The 15,888-nt window shown below is 42.2% G+C and overlaps 2 protein-coding genes across 2 annotated transcripts; one reads left to right on the top strand and one right to left on the bottom strand.

Moving 5' to 3' along the window:
- Window positions 1-96: 96 nt before the first annotated feature.
- Window positions 97-6,296, top strand: bmp10 (bone morphogenetic protein 10). Its single transcript, XM_056377377.1, has 2 exons — window positions 97-3,089; window positions 3,503-6,296. Exons 1-2 carry the CDS (start codon window positions 2,690-2,692, stop codon window positions 4,570-4,572), a joined length of 1,470 nt encoding a protein of 489 aa, XP_056233352.1. The 5' UTR covers window positions 97-2,689; the 3' UTR covers window positions 4,573-6,296.
- A 2,671-nt stretch (window positions 6,297-8,967) lies between these two features.
- On the bottom strand, window positions 8,968-13,396 carry ch25hl3 (cholesterol 25-hydroxylase like 3). Its single transcript, XM_056377379.1, has 2 exons — window positions 12,638-13,396; window positions 8,968-10,876 (listed from the first exon to the last, which is right to left on the bottom strand). Exons 1-2 carry the CDS (start codon window positions 13,078-13,080, stop codon window positions 10,525-10,527), a joined length of 795 nt encoding a protein of 264 aa, XP_056233354.1. The 5' UTR covers window positions 13,081-13,396; the 3' UTR covers window positions 8,968-10,524.
- Between the last annotated feature and the right edge of the window lie 2,492 nt (window positions 13,397-15,888).

Raw genomic sequence — 15,888 nt, 5'->3', positions numbered from 1 at the left:
ACATTATTTTATCTACAGACTAATCAGTGTACCTTTCACTGATGACCACCTTAGTCAGGCAAGAAGCCAAGAGAGCGGGATACAATTGAAAAAACAATGAGCCTGAAAGAGACGCAGTGAACAGTGTGCTTGTTGGTTAAACCGATACATCAGGCCTTTATTGACAGGCTTGTGGCTCTGTGACACTGTATCTAGTCACGACATGCTGATGTTTGACAAGTATAATGTGAACCTAGCTAATAGTTGTTGGCATGTTTGAGTGTGATCGACTGAACAACGCTAAAGAGCAACGGCGAAAAAGCAGATATGTCTATTATTCACCTCAGTGAATGCAGTTTAACTGTTTAATTAAAGCTGTGCTAATCAATATTTTTCATATTAACAAAAGCTGGAGTGACTGTGTGTAATAATGACAAATCCACAGAGAGTTATCACCTGACACTGCAGGTCGCCTCAGCTTGGAGCCATGAGGTACACAGTGTCTTTCAGCTCACTGCTTTAGTTTTACTCTTGTGGTTCACTCTCAGCAACCTCGTCTCCAGACACAGCAGGAAAAAAAAAAAACTAAAAAACAAAATAAACTGTGTGCTTCCTGCCCACCAACCAGCGGACGAAGGAATGAAACTAGCTAGTGAACACAGAGGAGCTTTTAACTGCCAGATTTTTCCCTCAGGAGCTGGTGACTAAATCGGAGCTAAACAGATGGTAAATTTATTGGGCAGTTAGTTTTCGACATGCTTCTATCCCAAAAAAACATAACATTAATGAATCAAAGATGAAAACCATGAAATCTGGAAATATCACATAACAGCACCAAGTATCCTCTGTTGGAAGGTTGAGTTCAAAAATAGCAACCCTGGCCTCTTCATAAATCCTCATTTCTTACACCATAATAGAGACCATATGGTGGGGCCTGATCGTGTGTGTGTGTGTGTGTCTGTGTGTGTGTGTGTGCAAAAAGGACATTGCCATTATCAAGCCTTCTTACGGACATCAGGAAGATGTGATAGTCTGTTGTGGCAGCAGTTTAACAGAGCGACAGATAACAGCACGTCTGTCAACTGTCAGCCTGGCAGATGAGTGGCAGAGGCAGGAAAAAGTTCATTCCTTCCCATCTCTGTGCAGCGCCGCAATCAGGAGTGTATCTGCAGGTCACACAAAGAAGCTCAGGAATGAAGGACGGTTGCGTACTGGGACGAGGGTTCAGATGACGAATCGACAGTTATTCAAATATGTAGAGGAGTCAATGATATTCTCATCATCTCAGTGGCAGTCTGTGTCACCATGTACAGTATATCCATACATGCAGTGATGACTGGGATGGTGTCTTCATGAGTCACCCAGTTTCTGTAACCGTCACATTTCACTTGTTGCTGACACCTTAATCCAGTGGTGGGGTCCTTTAGGGGCTACCTGGAGGTCCCCAGCGAAAAGAGGAACTTTCACTATAATTCCATCCATAAGTAACACAATGACACAATGTGTGACTACTCTGGTCATGGCTTTGAGACACTTTCTGTCATAAAACATCTAAAAGCAAAAATCTTATGACATGGGGGTCCGTGATCTTATTAGTTTCAGTTTAGGGTCCTTGATGTGTAAAAGTTTAAGAACCACTGCTCTAATCTGTAAAGTTCTGTCTACCCCTCATCGTACGTGCGCTTGCATTTTTAAGGAACCTCTTGTGCACAGACACTGTCCATTTACCAGAAGAGGAAGTGCACACAGAACATTTCAGCTAGCGTAACATAACAGTGTTGCTTTGTTGAATGAACATGAATGATTATTTTGTGCTACTCCACTACGTCATCATGAGCTACTTGAAATGGTCTCAAGACTCCAGAGCTCCGTATCTCTCATTCTGGATCATTAAGGCCTCACACCCCATTGCATTTCAATTTCATTTGGACAAGTGTTGTCTAATAGATATATCCTGTTACATTCAACAAGATCAACAGACCCTTGGTGTATTTTGTCAAAAAGAAATGCTCAATGGAGCCTAGACAGCTGCTCGCAGAAGTCCACCATTTACAAAGCAAATAAACAAATGAAGAATATCAACCCCGGAGCACCCACCCAAACAAAATAGCGCTTCCACAAGGAAGAGGCTACAGGACAGTGTTTACAAAATCCTCATTAAGGAAGTTGTGAGATAACACATGTGCATCACACAAAGTTGAGGGCATGCACGCACACACACACACACACACACACACACACCAGCAAAGAGACCATAAGCACTGAGCAATGCAGAGCCCACCATATCATAGATAAGGGACAGAAAGAAAGAGCAGGGAAGAACAGAGCAGAGCTCAGAGACAGAGACTGACAGAGGAGAGGACACAACAGAGATGAGTCGGACGGACAAAGACAAGCCTCGGCCACCCTGTCACCGGAACTGCCGCCCTGTCACAAAGGACATCAAAAGGTGTGCATGAGAATAAATACTGTGAGATCTGGAGGAGAGCAGCAGGAATACACGCTCCTGCAGAGAGGCTCACACTGGTCAGTGCAAGGGTCAACAACACGAACGACTACTGCCAGGAACCAGAGCTTTCTGAACACTACTTAAATTGACCTTTGGATTAACAGGTCCAGAGATCACAATCATTTTGTCTTATTGTTGCATCAGCTCATTCAGAGACAACCACAGAGGGCATTAAATAGACAACAGCACATTGTTTTTCCCATGGCGAGCATTTGGGTCTCTCAGCTGGGAACCAACTGCAGCTCCAAGACTTTGGTTTTGCTGTTTTCCACCCTGCTGCTTCAGGGGCCTCTCTGTGGCGAGAGCAACCCAATCTCAGGCACCCATCAGAGGCATCGCCCCTCTCCAGGGCTGGGAGACGGGCACGGAGGGGTGGTGGATCTGTCTCTGCTGGAGCAGGACGGCAGCGTGGACATGCAGAGCCTGCTGGAGAGCCTGAAGGAACAGTTCCTGCGCACTTTCAACCTGTCGGGTCCTCCGATGCCTCCCGGGAGCGCACGAGAAGAGCCGCCTGAGTACATGATGGAGCTTTACAACCGCTTCGCTAATGACCACACAGCCATGCCATCTGCCAACATCATCCGCAGCTTCAAAAATGAGGGTACAGTTCACTTATTTTCTACTATTTTTATCCGAATATTATTTGTATTTTACTCATCACACTCTTGCCTGCAAGACCAAATAATAGTGAAACTGGGGGGAAGGTCTTCTTTCATACATTTTTAAAGTAGACTGACTTCAAGCACATACCAACCAGATTTTAATTGATTGAGTCCAAGCCTTAGCCACAACCCCGTTCTTTGTTACTTCTCTTTGCAAGGTAATGATCATATGAAAATGGTTCTTTATGTTTAAATAGAAGTTTTTTGTTTCCCAATTAAGGATGAAAATGAGAACAAATATTCATTAGGTTTAGGTTTGGAAAGAGTTAAGATATATTGCAGGACTCTGAAGACATTAAGAAAGACAATCTGTACAGAGGTTTGACATGGACTCCTTATTTCTCTTCCCCAGATTCATCTCCCAGTGTTGTGGGTGTTGGAGGAGTGAGGCGTCATCCTCTCCTCTTCAACGTGTCAGTCCCCGATCATGAACGCATCACAGCGGCCGAGCTTCGCCTCTACACCCTCGTTCAGACCGACCGCCACCTCTACGCCGGTGTCGACCGCAAGGTCACAATCTATGAACTGGAATCGCATGACCTGGATGACAACATGACTGACGGGAACAGCATGAGGGGAGACGCATTCAGAGGGGGAGGGGAGCGGATAGAGCTGGTGGAGTTGGCCTCACGCCAGGTCTACGGCACCGATAACAGCTGGGAGGCCTTCGATCTCACCGCTGCTGTTCAACGCTGGCGCAAAACTCACCACGGCACCACACACCGGTTGGAAGTGCAGATTGCCAGTATGACTAATGATGATGTTCAAGGTGTGACAGAAGACAACAAAGACACGGATCCACCTGAAGGAGACATGAAGATCGACACCAGCCCTGAGGAAAAACACAAACCCCTGCTGATTGTTTTCTCTGATGACCAAAGCAGTGATCACCGTGACGACAAGCGCGAGCTGAATGAGATGATTGACCATGAAACCTCTAACACGGTTCTCCAGAATGACCTGGGGACAAGCCTGTGGGGTGAGCTGGGGAGGCACAGGGAGGCGGGAGATGAAGTAGCTGAGCCAGACGAAGAGGACCTCATCCAGATGCGCTCCAATCTGATCTACGACACAGCCTCCCGCATTCGTCGCAATGCCAAAGGCAACCACTGCAAGAAACAATCTCTATACGTAGAGTTCAAAGACATCGGATGGGACAGCTGGATCCTGGCACCCACTGGTTACGATGCCTTCGAGTGCACTGGCGTTTGCTCCTTCCCACTGACGAAACACGTCACACCCACCAAGCATGCCATTGTCCAGACGCTGGTCAACATCAACAGTCCTCAGAAGGCAGCACGAGCTTGTTGTGTGCCCACCAAGCTGGACCCCATCTCCCTGCTGTACCTGGATGACACAGGCGTGGTCACCTACAAGTACAAGTTTGAAGGCATGGTGGTGGCTGAGTGTGGCTGCAGATAGTCCATGCTCTGAGAGAGCTGAGCTCTGCGTAAAGTCTTACAGTAGGAGGAAAGACACTGAAAAGACAATAAGCTGGACAAGGAGATAAGCCAAGAATGTCTTCACCAGAGGGACGACTGTTGGAATCTGTGTAAGGGTTAGAGACTGTACTTCATCTTACACGGCCAAAGTTGAATATCAGTCCCCATCATTTGGACAGTGGACACACAATGTGCCGCAGATCTAGAGTCAACAATAGTGATACCAACACGAGTAAAAAGGCACAAGATTTACCAAAGGAACAAACCAAGCACATCCTACTGTGTGCGCAGCCTGGTGGGAACTAGTGGGCCGGCTTTCCCCCACCCTCTACTTCCCCCTGACATCTGTCTTCCTCTCAACTTATCTCTGGCCTCCCCACTCGATGCAAACACTAATCAGCACTTCATGTGTCCTGGTGCAGTGAAATGACCTCCCAGAGGCAACCTGACAAGACATGAACTCTGTCGGCCCACCTCCCGCCTCCTGCGGCCTCCTGATACGTAGGTGCTGTGCAGGGGTCCCGGTGGCAGGGTTATCTTCCCCAACCCTGTTTCCCTACTTCACATGCCTCTTTTCCACTCCCCCGAGCTACAGCGATAGCAAGGTGTTGCCGACTGAGAAACATGTTTGCCACCACTCAGGCTTGGAGAACTGGATGCCATTCTGGGCATCTTTTGAGGTGGTGGGATTGAGGGGAGTGGAACAGGACAAGGGGGCAGAGGTTGACCACATTCCTAGGCAACAAACTATCTTAACTGGCTCAACCCACTGACCTAGCACCACATGAAGCCAACATATCTTCAACTGAGTCATCCATCACTTTTATGTTAAAAATGGCCTTTTTAATTGTCTGTAAACTAAAACCAAGAGTGGGGAGGGGAGGGGGGTCACCTTGTCACATTCCCTTTATGGATCCCTAAAGGAAATACAGTTCTTTTCTTTTGTTATAAGCCTTTGATACCTCTGCTGCTTGTGTCAAATAAAAGACTATTTATTGTTCTAATTTATTAATTTTTACAACAGAGTAGATATATATGTAAATTTGTAAGTTACTTAGGGTAGAGCAGGTTTCGTAACCATGACAACGCATTTGCAGCACAAAATGAATTTTTGTTGGGAAGAGAAATGGTAACAGTTTCTACAACAATAAAGAACAATTGATGAATCTCAAATGAAAAGTTGCCTTAACTATTACTCAACAACAGATTCTTACTTTTTCAGTTTACACACCATGTTAAGATTGACTAATATCAAGATGAACATAAATATTTGGAGTTAAAATAACAAACTGACATTGTTTTTCATTTGTTTTTGTACATGATCTCTTTTCCACTTTACAATTAATCAAAGCATCTTGGTCTGTGGCCTTTCTTTTCCATTTTTAAGGAAGAAGACCAATGATATAATGCACTGCTCACATTCAGATCAGTCGCTGCAACAGTATCAGCTTACAGGTCACAGTTCATACATGACACACAAACAAAGAACCATGGGAAACTTGAGTGGAGGATCCGCTAATGAACAAAATGGATGGCCTGCTGCTCACGTTGACGGCGAGCAGATGCAGACAAAGATCTGGACTCGTATCTCTTTCTGTTCTCACTACGTTTTCTGTGAGTGTTCAACCAGATCACAGGAGCAGTGTGTTGTTGTTTCCATGTATCAGTGGACACTGAAGATGTAAATAAAGGATACAGATCAGATTCATCCTCTGAAATGTGTGAAACTTTCTATTGCTTATTTGTGGTTAGGAATGTGTGTCACATTGTATGAAAAGTGAGACCTCAGGAGGTGAGGTCAAGGAGGAAATTCAAAGATTAAGATACAGACAGACACATCAAAACACACAGTGAGATATAGACAGTGATGTACAGATTGGATTGTGACAAGCATGTGAGTGTAGAACAGATCTAAGAGAAAACATGGTCTGCAGTGAGTTAATACTGACTCCTTAATCTACTTTGGATGCAGTTCCACATATTTGCTCATTTGCCTTCTTACCTGCAGTCAGACTGACACCACTCTCATGTGTGTATGTTAGATATGAGGTACGTAAACTTAATTTTTTTTCCCTGTTTTCCGTTTCCCAGTCTTTGTGCAAAGCTAAGCTGACTGTCTCCTAGCTGTAGCTTCAGAGTGTACCGACAGATATGAGGCAAGAAAGCAAACACTATAAGCACATTTCCTTCGGAGATTTTTGCAACAGTAACAGTTGTATGTCTCAGGCAACTATAACTAATACAATAATAATGCCATAGAATCCTAAAAGCAGGAAATGAGGTAGCATTTTAGCACTTCTTCTCAAAGTCTATGGGTTTTTCGAATGGGTTTTTGGTGAAATGACTGAAACAAGGTCTGTGGTTAACACAAGCTCAAGACAGTGTCACATTTTATTCTACGACATAAAATATGTGAGTAAATACCCAGATTTCTTTACACTCTTATGTCTCTTAAAAAGGCCAGTTGCTAACAAGTTGCTAACAAAACCAATCTACTTACCAGTCCAATCTTTTGCAAATTATTACTAACTTTGTAAAAGGCTTTTGTAGAAGAGGTCAGAGCTAAATCAAACTACAAATTGGAAGTTTAGTGGTGGTTACGTTGAAGTCATGCGACCGTGGTGTAGTTAATTTATAGCCTAACATTAGCTTTTGTGTATTTAGGCTTCAAAAATCATCTTACAAACATGTAAGTATCATGAACTTTTGTTTGTAAAAGAGATTACAAACAATCTAAAAGCCAATGGAAGAATCCTATTGTATTTTTTTTCCAAGGAACCACTGTGACGTTAACATCTGGGGTGGCCTCCAAAAATACGTCATTCCTGTCACACTGTTACAAAATAATGACTATGTATTGCCTGTGTTACCTCCTAAGTGTCCAGCTTTGACAACATGATCTAATATGTTGACTGTGCTGTACATACACAGATTTCACATTTATAAGCAGCCAAACAATGTGTATCGTAGCCGAAGTTGCAGCTCTTGAATCCTGTTACAGTAATGTTTGCGGCTTAAAGCTTCCTCAGGAAAAGTCTTTGGCAACAGCCTACTAATGACAAGTGCAGCGAGATGTTTCAGAAAGCAAACAAGTTGGGCACTGACTGACCTCCCATGTAAGATGGGAGTGAAGGTCGTCTTAAAATGGCTACAGACCAGAGGGCAAGAAACTCAGTTACTGTGACAACAGGCAGCCTCGGCTATATCAGGCTCACTAATTGGATATTTACAGAATGGTGGAAGAAATATGAATCTGGCCTTTGTCACTGAATGGAAAACATTCAGGGAATATGAATGGGAAATCTTTAGTATTTGCTCTGATGATAAGTTTGGCTGCAGAGCGCCCTGTGCTTCCTCTCTCTTTTGTTTTGACATCTCAGAGTTTTATTCTGTGTGCCTGTTGTTACGCTGCACAGTTTGTTATGGCTATAACCTTGGTGATTCATTCAGGAGACAGTTCCCAACGTACAGACAGTGCTTCAAAATGCTCCACTGACTGACAGCATGATGTTGGCTGCAGGACGTCGACGTGTGTCTCGCTGTGAACGTGTGTTTTGGTGTGTCATCCAGAACTGCATGGCTCGCCCTGACTCTGACGTGGGGTCTGTAATAGGGCCTGATTGTTTCCGGTTTGGGTCACATTTATCATTCCATCTCTTGGCAACACCACCACCACCCAGTGCTTATTTCTCTCTCGTTCCTCGACTTCCCTCATTTCCCAGGCATTTACACAGCCACTACATGATGTTCATATGAGCAAGTACCTCCAAATGTAGAAGCACGTTTTAACAATTTACGATCAACTCCGATGTTGCGAAACTTCAAAAAGCCTATTGAAAGAGCCTGTAATGAAAAGCAGATGTTCGGTGTAGTGAATATGCAGGCCAAGTTGTTATTACCGTCAAAAGGATTTCTCAGCAAAACTGGTTGAAGGCAAGTCAGGACAGAAAAACACTGTCATTCTTCATTAAATTCAATGACTTTAACTTTTCATCAGAAATGCTCAAAATTAAATCAGCTGCTGCCTGTGAGTTAAGTCCAGTTTATGTGTTGTAAAATCATGCTTAGAAAGACACAAGAAGTGAATAATGATGAATAATGAGTAAGAATACAAGCTTGTTATTGCTACAAGGCCCCACATGGTGAGTCACACGTACTTCATCTCTGATGAAGTACATGAAGCTTGAGCAATCTCATGCGCTTAAGTATCGTTCTTTGTGTGAAAAGAACATGAGCACTGAACAAGATGCAGATCCTGACATGACCGCAGCTGACTCTGAGGGATGATGGGATTTAAAATGTGTTGACAATGCCTCTATATAAAAAAGCAGGTTACCCCTAAAAGGTGTCTGATTTCTAAAAAAATAAACCTACATGGCTTTGATTGCTTTATCAAATCCCTGTGCAGCAAATCATTCGAGACAATGAAATACAAATCACCAAACACAGCAGCGCAACACAAGTCTGAACCTGAGATGAACAACAAAGCACCAGTATGTGTCCTGCTTTTGTATATTTTCTCACGCTCATCAAGCCCACGTTGGTTTTATTTGGAAAAACTTTACAACCATGTGTGAATGACCAAATATAGCACTCAACATGATCATTACAAAATACTTGTGCTAGTACAAATTAAACATTACATAACAGCTTGGGCACAAATAATTTCACTTTAAACACATTTTCATATGTATATAAGTATCCAAAATGTCCATCTATGCCTTTGAAATCTTTTTAGTTTGCCTTTCTCTTGACTACACACATTATCAGCAATGACCAAAAGAAATCCGTCACCTATCAGCTGCCTCACGCCTACAAAAATATGAAAGCATACAATTCCATTCAAACACACACCCACGTCATGAGGTCAGTTGCACATTAGTTCAGGACGTTTTTCATCCCTGTGCTACATTCACTTGCTAAGGACAAGCCATAGACATGATCTTCCAAATACCATTGTCTGGATTCATACCAGGTACCAAGCACTGCTGGGTGCATGAGACTTATCCAGAATCTTAGTGAACTTTAACATGTATAGTCCTGTTTAGGGAATGATGCAGTATACTTATTTCAGATACAGTCAGTTACATTTGGTATTTTGTGATCACGTGTCTTAAAGTGCCCGTGTTCCTGTGTTGTGCATTTTAGGCCCCCAAACAGAGCTAATTACAGCGGAGGCCGGGAAGAGTTTGGTTAGTTTTAGCCTGTTGCTGGGCAAATTCTCTTTGTATGTACAGTAAATAAGCGTTGGTGCAGGTTTACTAACATCCTGCTGTAATCTTTGCTGCAGGATGTTCATGCTGTGCTTCAGTCCACGTCCATGTTCCTGATCGGATTCAGGCTCAAACATGTACGGATGGATTTGATAAGTTTCATTTCCAATCAATTATGTTACGTTACGTAGTTTCACAGGTATCTCTCAGAACCTCCACACTGGTTAGAGGATGATGCAGTGCTCTCAGCAGCTGTGTGTGCTGACTCCAGGCAGGCTTCCAGAAGTTCTGCCAATCAAAAGGAAGTGGTTTTTTTTTTTAAGGAGTCCCAAGGTAATGCTGCCTGTTTCAGTGAGAGGCTCAACTGGACTTCATAGGAGGCAGAGACAGAGATAAATTAAGACTTTTGTTAACCGTGAAAGAGTCAAAGCTGCTCTAGTGGAGTCCCAGAATAAAAATGTAGAGCTTGAAATGGGCATATTTCGTACCTCAAATATGTCCCCTTTATGTCTTGTACAATGTCTTGTATGTTACTGAAATGTCCAACGTGAATGTTGATATATCCCTTGTTATGTGTGCATATGAAAAGCTGATCATGAGTAAGTAAAATCTGCAGAAAAATTCTTCAATGCATCTTGACAGTTAGATGCAGCCTGAATATGTAAACTCCCAAATTGCTGCATGTAACAGTGTCATCACTCTGGATGTGAATCCAGCACTCATCCGTAGTATGTGCCAAAGAGGTGGTCCCAATGGGTAAAGTAGGGAGCATAGTTTCTGTTGTACAGGCTATGGTGGGCTTGGTGGAAGGGGGCTCCTCCCAGAAAGGGCAGCAGTCTGTGCAGAGCCCAGGGCAGATTGTAGCCACAGTGGTCTTCCACCGCCATCCAGCTGTTGAGGAGATGAAAGAGGACTTCACTCAGAGGGTGGCAGCCAACCACCCAGGCACTGCTCAGAGCCAGCAGCAGCAGAGACAGCAGCTCAGCAGAGCTGGCATCCTGGGATGCAAGGGCGAAGGGTGTTTGGTGCTGGTGGTGCAGCTGGTGGATGTTACGGTAGAGCCAGGGAACCCTGAAGAAGAATACAAAAACAGCTGCCTCTGTTTATACTGTTACCATAATGGAAAATCACTAGAACATTCCCAGAATAGTGTAATGTCAGTGTCTCTGTGGTGGTCTATTAACTACAAGATGAGTTCTACTACTTCTATTAGTGCTACCACCAGCAACTCTCAAAACACACAGGTTCAGATTAAAGGGGAACTTCCCCCAAATTTACACATGGACATCAGCTTCCTCCTCCCTGATGTCATAGTGACGCCTTTAAGGTTATCTCAGAAAAAATGTTAGTGACTTAATTAGTCCGGACTAAAAGTCAGGATATCTCAGCTTCTTCTGCGGCTTTAGTGTTTACAATTCTTTTCTTTTTTTGTACTCAATCCTGCACAATTCATCCAACTTTATGGATATAGAGTGTAGGAGCCATTTATTATGTCTATGTGTTTATTGTTGTTTATAGGTTACGTCAGGCCATATCACGGGTGGTAGTGGTAGGTGGTAATGGCAGGTGTAGTCTATATGTGACATGGGTGACGAAGAGATCGCAGGGTTTTTACGCTTACACGCCCGACACAGGAAGCCAGCCATTACATCAAATTTCACCTTTGCAATAAAAAATACTGTTAACCGAACTTTTTAATAAAGGAGAACTTAATCTAACAGTAAACATTGCCACGACCTCCATTCTTGGAAGCGCGTTAAACCAAGGTCTTCTCCCGCACCCAGCCGGGTGGCTAAAATCAGGTCAGGATAGTCACCACACACAGTACTAAATCTGGAGTACTCTTTTTAAAAAGTGCATATTATATACCAAATACAATACCAGAATCTCCATCAGTCTGTCTATAGTGATGTGTATTCTTCCTATAGTTCTTTCCTATAAGAGATAAACCCGATTGATGTGATTGTGAAATAAAAAGTCAACTGTGGAGCTATCTTACCTTATAAAAACACAGTCTGTTGTTTGCCATTGTAATCCCATTTAATGTCATTTATCAAATCTGTGCCTGGCCAGGAGGAACAGATCTGTCATTGTCCCACACAGTTCATCAAGACAGATCATCTGTTCCTCATAAACTGGAGATTTAGATGGAATTGAACCAATTATTTCAGTGTGGAGAAGCAGTACGTCATTCTTAAATACCAGTGATGGAAGACAAACTCTGATGCCTTACTTACGTTAAAGTAGAAATACCGCAGGACAGAGTTTAATATACTTTATTACAAGTAAAAGTCCTGCTATCTAAAATCTACCAAAGCAAAAGTGTGTAATTATCCTCAATAAACTTTACATGCATTACAAAAGTAAAAGCACCCTCTATGCAGGTAAAATCATTTCTATCAGAATATTACTGTGTATTATTCTACTGGATTATTATTACTGATGCATTAACATGTAAACATCATTTTATTATTGCAGCTGGAGCAGATTCTGGATATTTTACACACTGCTGGGTGCTCTGTGTTATATAAGGTCCTAAGGTTTTCAAAATGTCAGTATGTGAAGTAACTATCACTGTGAGATACATGTAGTGGGGTAAACATGTCCCTCTTAACTGTAGTGCAGCAGGAATTGAGAAATGTAATAATATTAATAAGACCTGCTTGGTTGGGACAATGGAGTGAGCATTAATACTTTAGACTGTGTGGGGTTCAGGTTCGTTGTTATACTTTTGGATCAAAGTTGCCGACAGCTGATATTTGCGTGCAGACTCTTTAACAGCAGAGTGAAGGTGATGTTAGTTCTAACTCAGCATAGGCGCGCGCTGCTCACCTGTGCATGGAGAAGTGCCATATGAAGAAGAGCATGTCAAAAAGCAGAAAGCACGCGCAGACTTCCACAAAGAGCTGCCAGCAGGACGGAGCCAGCGCCGGTAACGAGGGGCTCCGCAGGGTCTGCAACAGCGCGGTGGCGGGAAGGACGATGGTCAGGTATTTGAACAGCACCCTCCAGAAACAGTAAAACCACCGCAGGATAGACGGCGGCGATCCCGAGCCCGCGGCGATCCTCCAAGACCGGACCTGCTGACAGACGCTGCCCAGCGCGTCCAGCACGAAGAAAGGTGCGCAGAACAGGACATGCGTCAGGAAGGCGCACAACGCAGGCAGGTAAGGTGACAGCAGGATCTCCTCCTGTCCGTTTCTCACGTGCTCCCACAGCCCCTGGAGGACAGGCGCGCACGCCACTCCATGATCCATCGACGGTGTATCCATCATAGCCGTCACCTCTTCACCACGACCTCCTTACATGTTCTCACGTGTGCTGTTCCTCACAAAAAATAACAATTTTCAGAAAACAGCAGCTGTTATTGTTCCCCTCCAGAGATGATATAGACTCGTGCGTTATGTGTCTACACTTTGCATGTGTTGCAGAAGTTCTTCTCTTGATAACTTCTTCCAAAAAGTCCTGGAAATAGGTGATTTAGGTGTTTTTTCCTCGGCTACTGTCCCGCCTCTTCCTGCAGTTGGACAATATATTCTCTTCACTCCGAGGTGGGAGGAGCCTTAGACCGATCTTATCTAAATAAAGCCAATTGATACTTCGTTTTTCATGTCTTCACCAGAAAATGCGTCACTGTATTGTTCGAGTAACAACCCCTCCATGTCACCTGTTAGCTGTGCGCAGCCACCTACTCATGTTGCTGGGAATATGAGGGATTTCTGGGAGAGGAACTAGTCACATCTTTGAGGACATCCTCAGGTGTTACATGATGGAATCAGAGAAAAACTGAAACAATGAGTCAAGTAAAATGATGATGACGAGGTCATGTAATGAAGATTATGCCGTTATGAACTGATCTAATGATTCATTCCCTAATCTATTCCCCAGTGACTTTTAGTTATCTTTGATAAAGTCATCCATTAGACAGGAACCAGCATTTTATTATTTTTCATTTTATTCCTTCTTTGTTCGTTACTTTGTTATTAATAACTCAGGGCTTCATATATCCCATTGTGGAGTTTCTCCTCTGAAAAGTCTCAAATCTTTTTTTTCTTTTTTAAAAACAATATATTAGAAACTCTAGGGACATAAAAGATAAGAGTACTCCATTCTTCCATGTTTTGTAATTGTACTGTAAATCTGTCCTTTAGAACCTGGAAAAAATACTTTTCATTTCCATGGATTCAGTGGAGTTTGTTAAATTAATTTATAATGGCAAATGCAAATTATAAAGAAGTTTTCATGGTATAATTATGACTTAAGTGTACTTTTTTCAACATTCAAAATAATCCGGTAACCAGAAGATTTACATAGTGTAAGTTTTGTTACTTATTTTCCTCCTATATATCACACTGCACTTGCAATGTAAATAAAACAATTTTAATAAGGCCAATGATTTCTAAAGATTAACCCATAGTACTTTATTGTCATATGACAATATCTTGATTTCACATTTAATATCTTAATTGTACATTCAAAATTGGAATCAAGGACCAAGTCAGTGCAAAACATTGTCCTTTCAAGTCATTGTAAATCTCAATTAGTCTGAGTAATTATAATCAAAATGAGTCACTGCAGCAGAGAGGCGTGAGAAACACGGAAAAGAATGACTGTTTGATCATGATAAATGGAAGTTGTATTGGGTCACAGTGAATTAAAGACAAATGACATTTAGCTTCAGAAAAAAAAACATTTTCTCACTTGCAAAAAAAAAAAAAAAAACCCTAAAAACATAACAAGCTCCCTGAATCAATGACAAAACAATGCCTCGCACCAAATTTGGAACTACCTTGACAACTGAGTCAGTTCTCTCCACTATACCGAGTGGTTCTTTGGAAAACACATAATTTGATCGTTCGCTCATTGCCATGCATTCTGTGACACAGCCCAATGGTTTTTGGTCCAGATAGTAATAAGAGTTTATAAAAAGGGTTCTGAGGAGTTGACAGTGAATAACTGACTCCTACAGACTCAGATGGCAGTAACTACGACCTCTTCCTCCTCATATTGCTAAAGACTCATAACTGTACATATCCTATAAAGGTTCTTACAGGACATACATGAAATGGTTTCATTTAGTGATATATATTAAAAAAAACTACATTCAGCTAAAACAGCAGAATGTAGCTGATGTCCTGTGTCGGAGTCCAAAAGCTATCACATCCAAACATGATCTTCTCCAAGTGGGCGCTGTTTAGAATAAAAATCCTGAAGCAAAACAAATGAAACAAACAGTTGCACAAATATAGTCTCCACTAAGGCTACAGTGGGAAAAACAGTGGTTAAGATACTGTATATGTTTATAGCAAAATGTGGTGCAACTTCATGCAGTTGCACAAATTCAATCAATATTCAATATGTCCTCTGTGCTGAAAAGAAATTTTACAAAAACATATAAAAACAAACAAATGGAGTGATGATGTTACATCTCAGAGCCACAAAGTACATCCATCATCCCTGCAATTTGTTTACAGTGACATATCCGGTCAGGGCAAGTATTTTTCAAGATGTTCAGAGTAAGAAATCACAGACCACCTTCCTCAGAGAGACCCATATTTGGTCTTTTAAAAGTAACATTTCAGTAATTTTCTAATCTAATCTTGTTAAGTCTTTGTGTATAGCTTCTCCTCCAGGATTTATGCGCTTCAGATCTGCCCTGCCCTTGACTTGTGGGAATATTGAACATGTAATTAAAAATAACAAACTATATTTGGATGTTTTTTTAATCCTGGGATGAAACTCCTCCATTCACAAAACTTTGAATTGTTGTTGCAACTGACTATTCCCTAAACTCCTCCGATAAACAGTGATTATCCTTTAGTGGTGTGCAAGGTGGATGTAGAAAGAGTGATATAATCTGCATTTAAAGAGTCAGAGGGATGATGTCTTTTTTAATCACCTTTTGAAAACTGAAAATACAAGAACAAAATGAGTTAGAACTGATCAAACAGTGTGTTTACCTGCTGTAACGTAGGCTGCAATTGGTTAGCTTGTCTGGCTAACCTAGCTTTACTTCCAGGGTCAAGAGTTAGCATATTAACTAAATACATTATTCTGTGAGGTTAAAAGGTAATGATTTAAAA

The sequence above is a fragment of the Seriola aureovittata genome, chromosome 5 (genome assembly GCF_021018895.1).
Source record: "Seriola aureovittata isolate HTS-2021-v1 ecotype China chromosome 5, ASM2101889v1, whole genome shotgun sequence".
Classification (NCBI taxonomy): Eukaryota; Metazoa; Chordata; class Actinopteri; order Carangiformes; family Carangidae; genus Seriola; species Seriola aureovittata.
The sequence above is the reverse complement of the archived record's forward strand: the minus strand, read 5'-3'. Positions and strand labels throughout refer to the sequence as shown.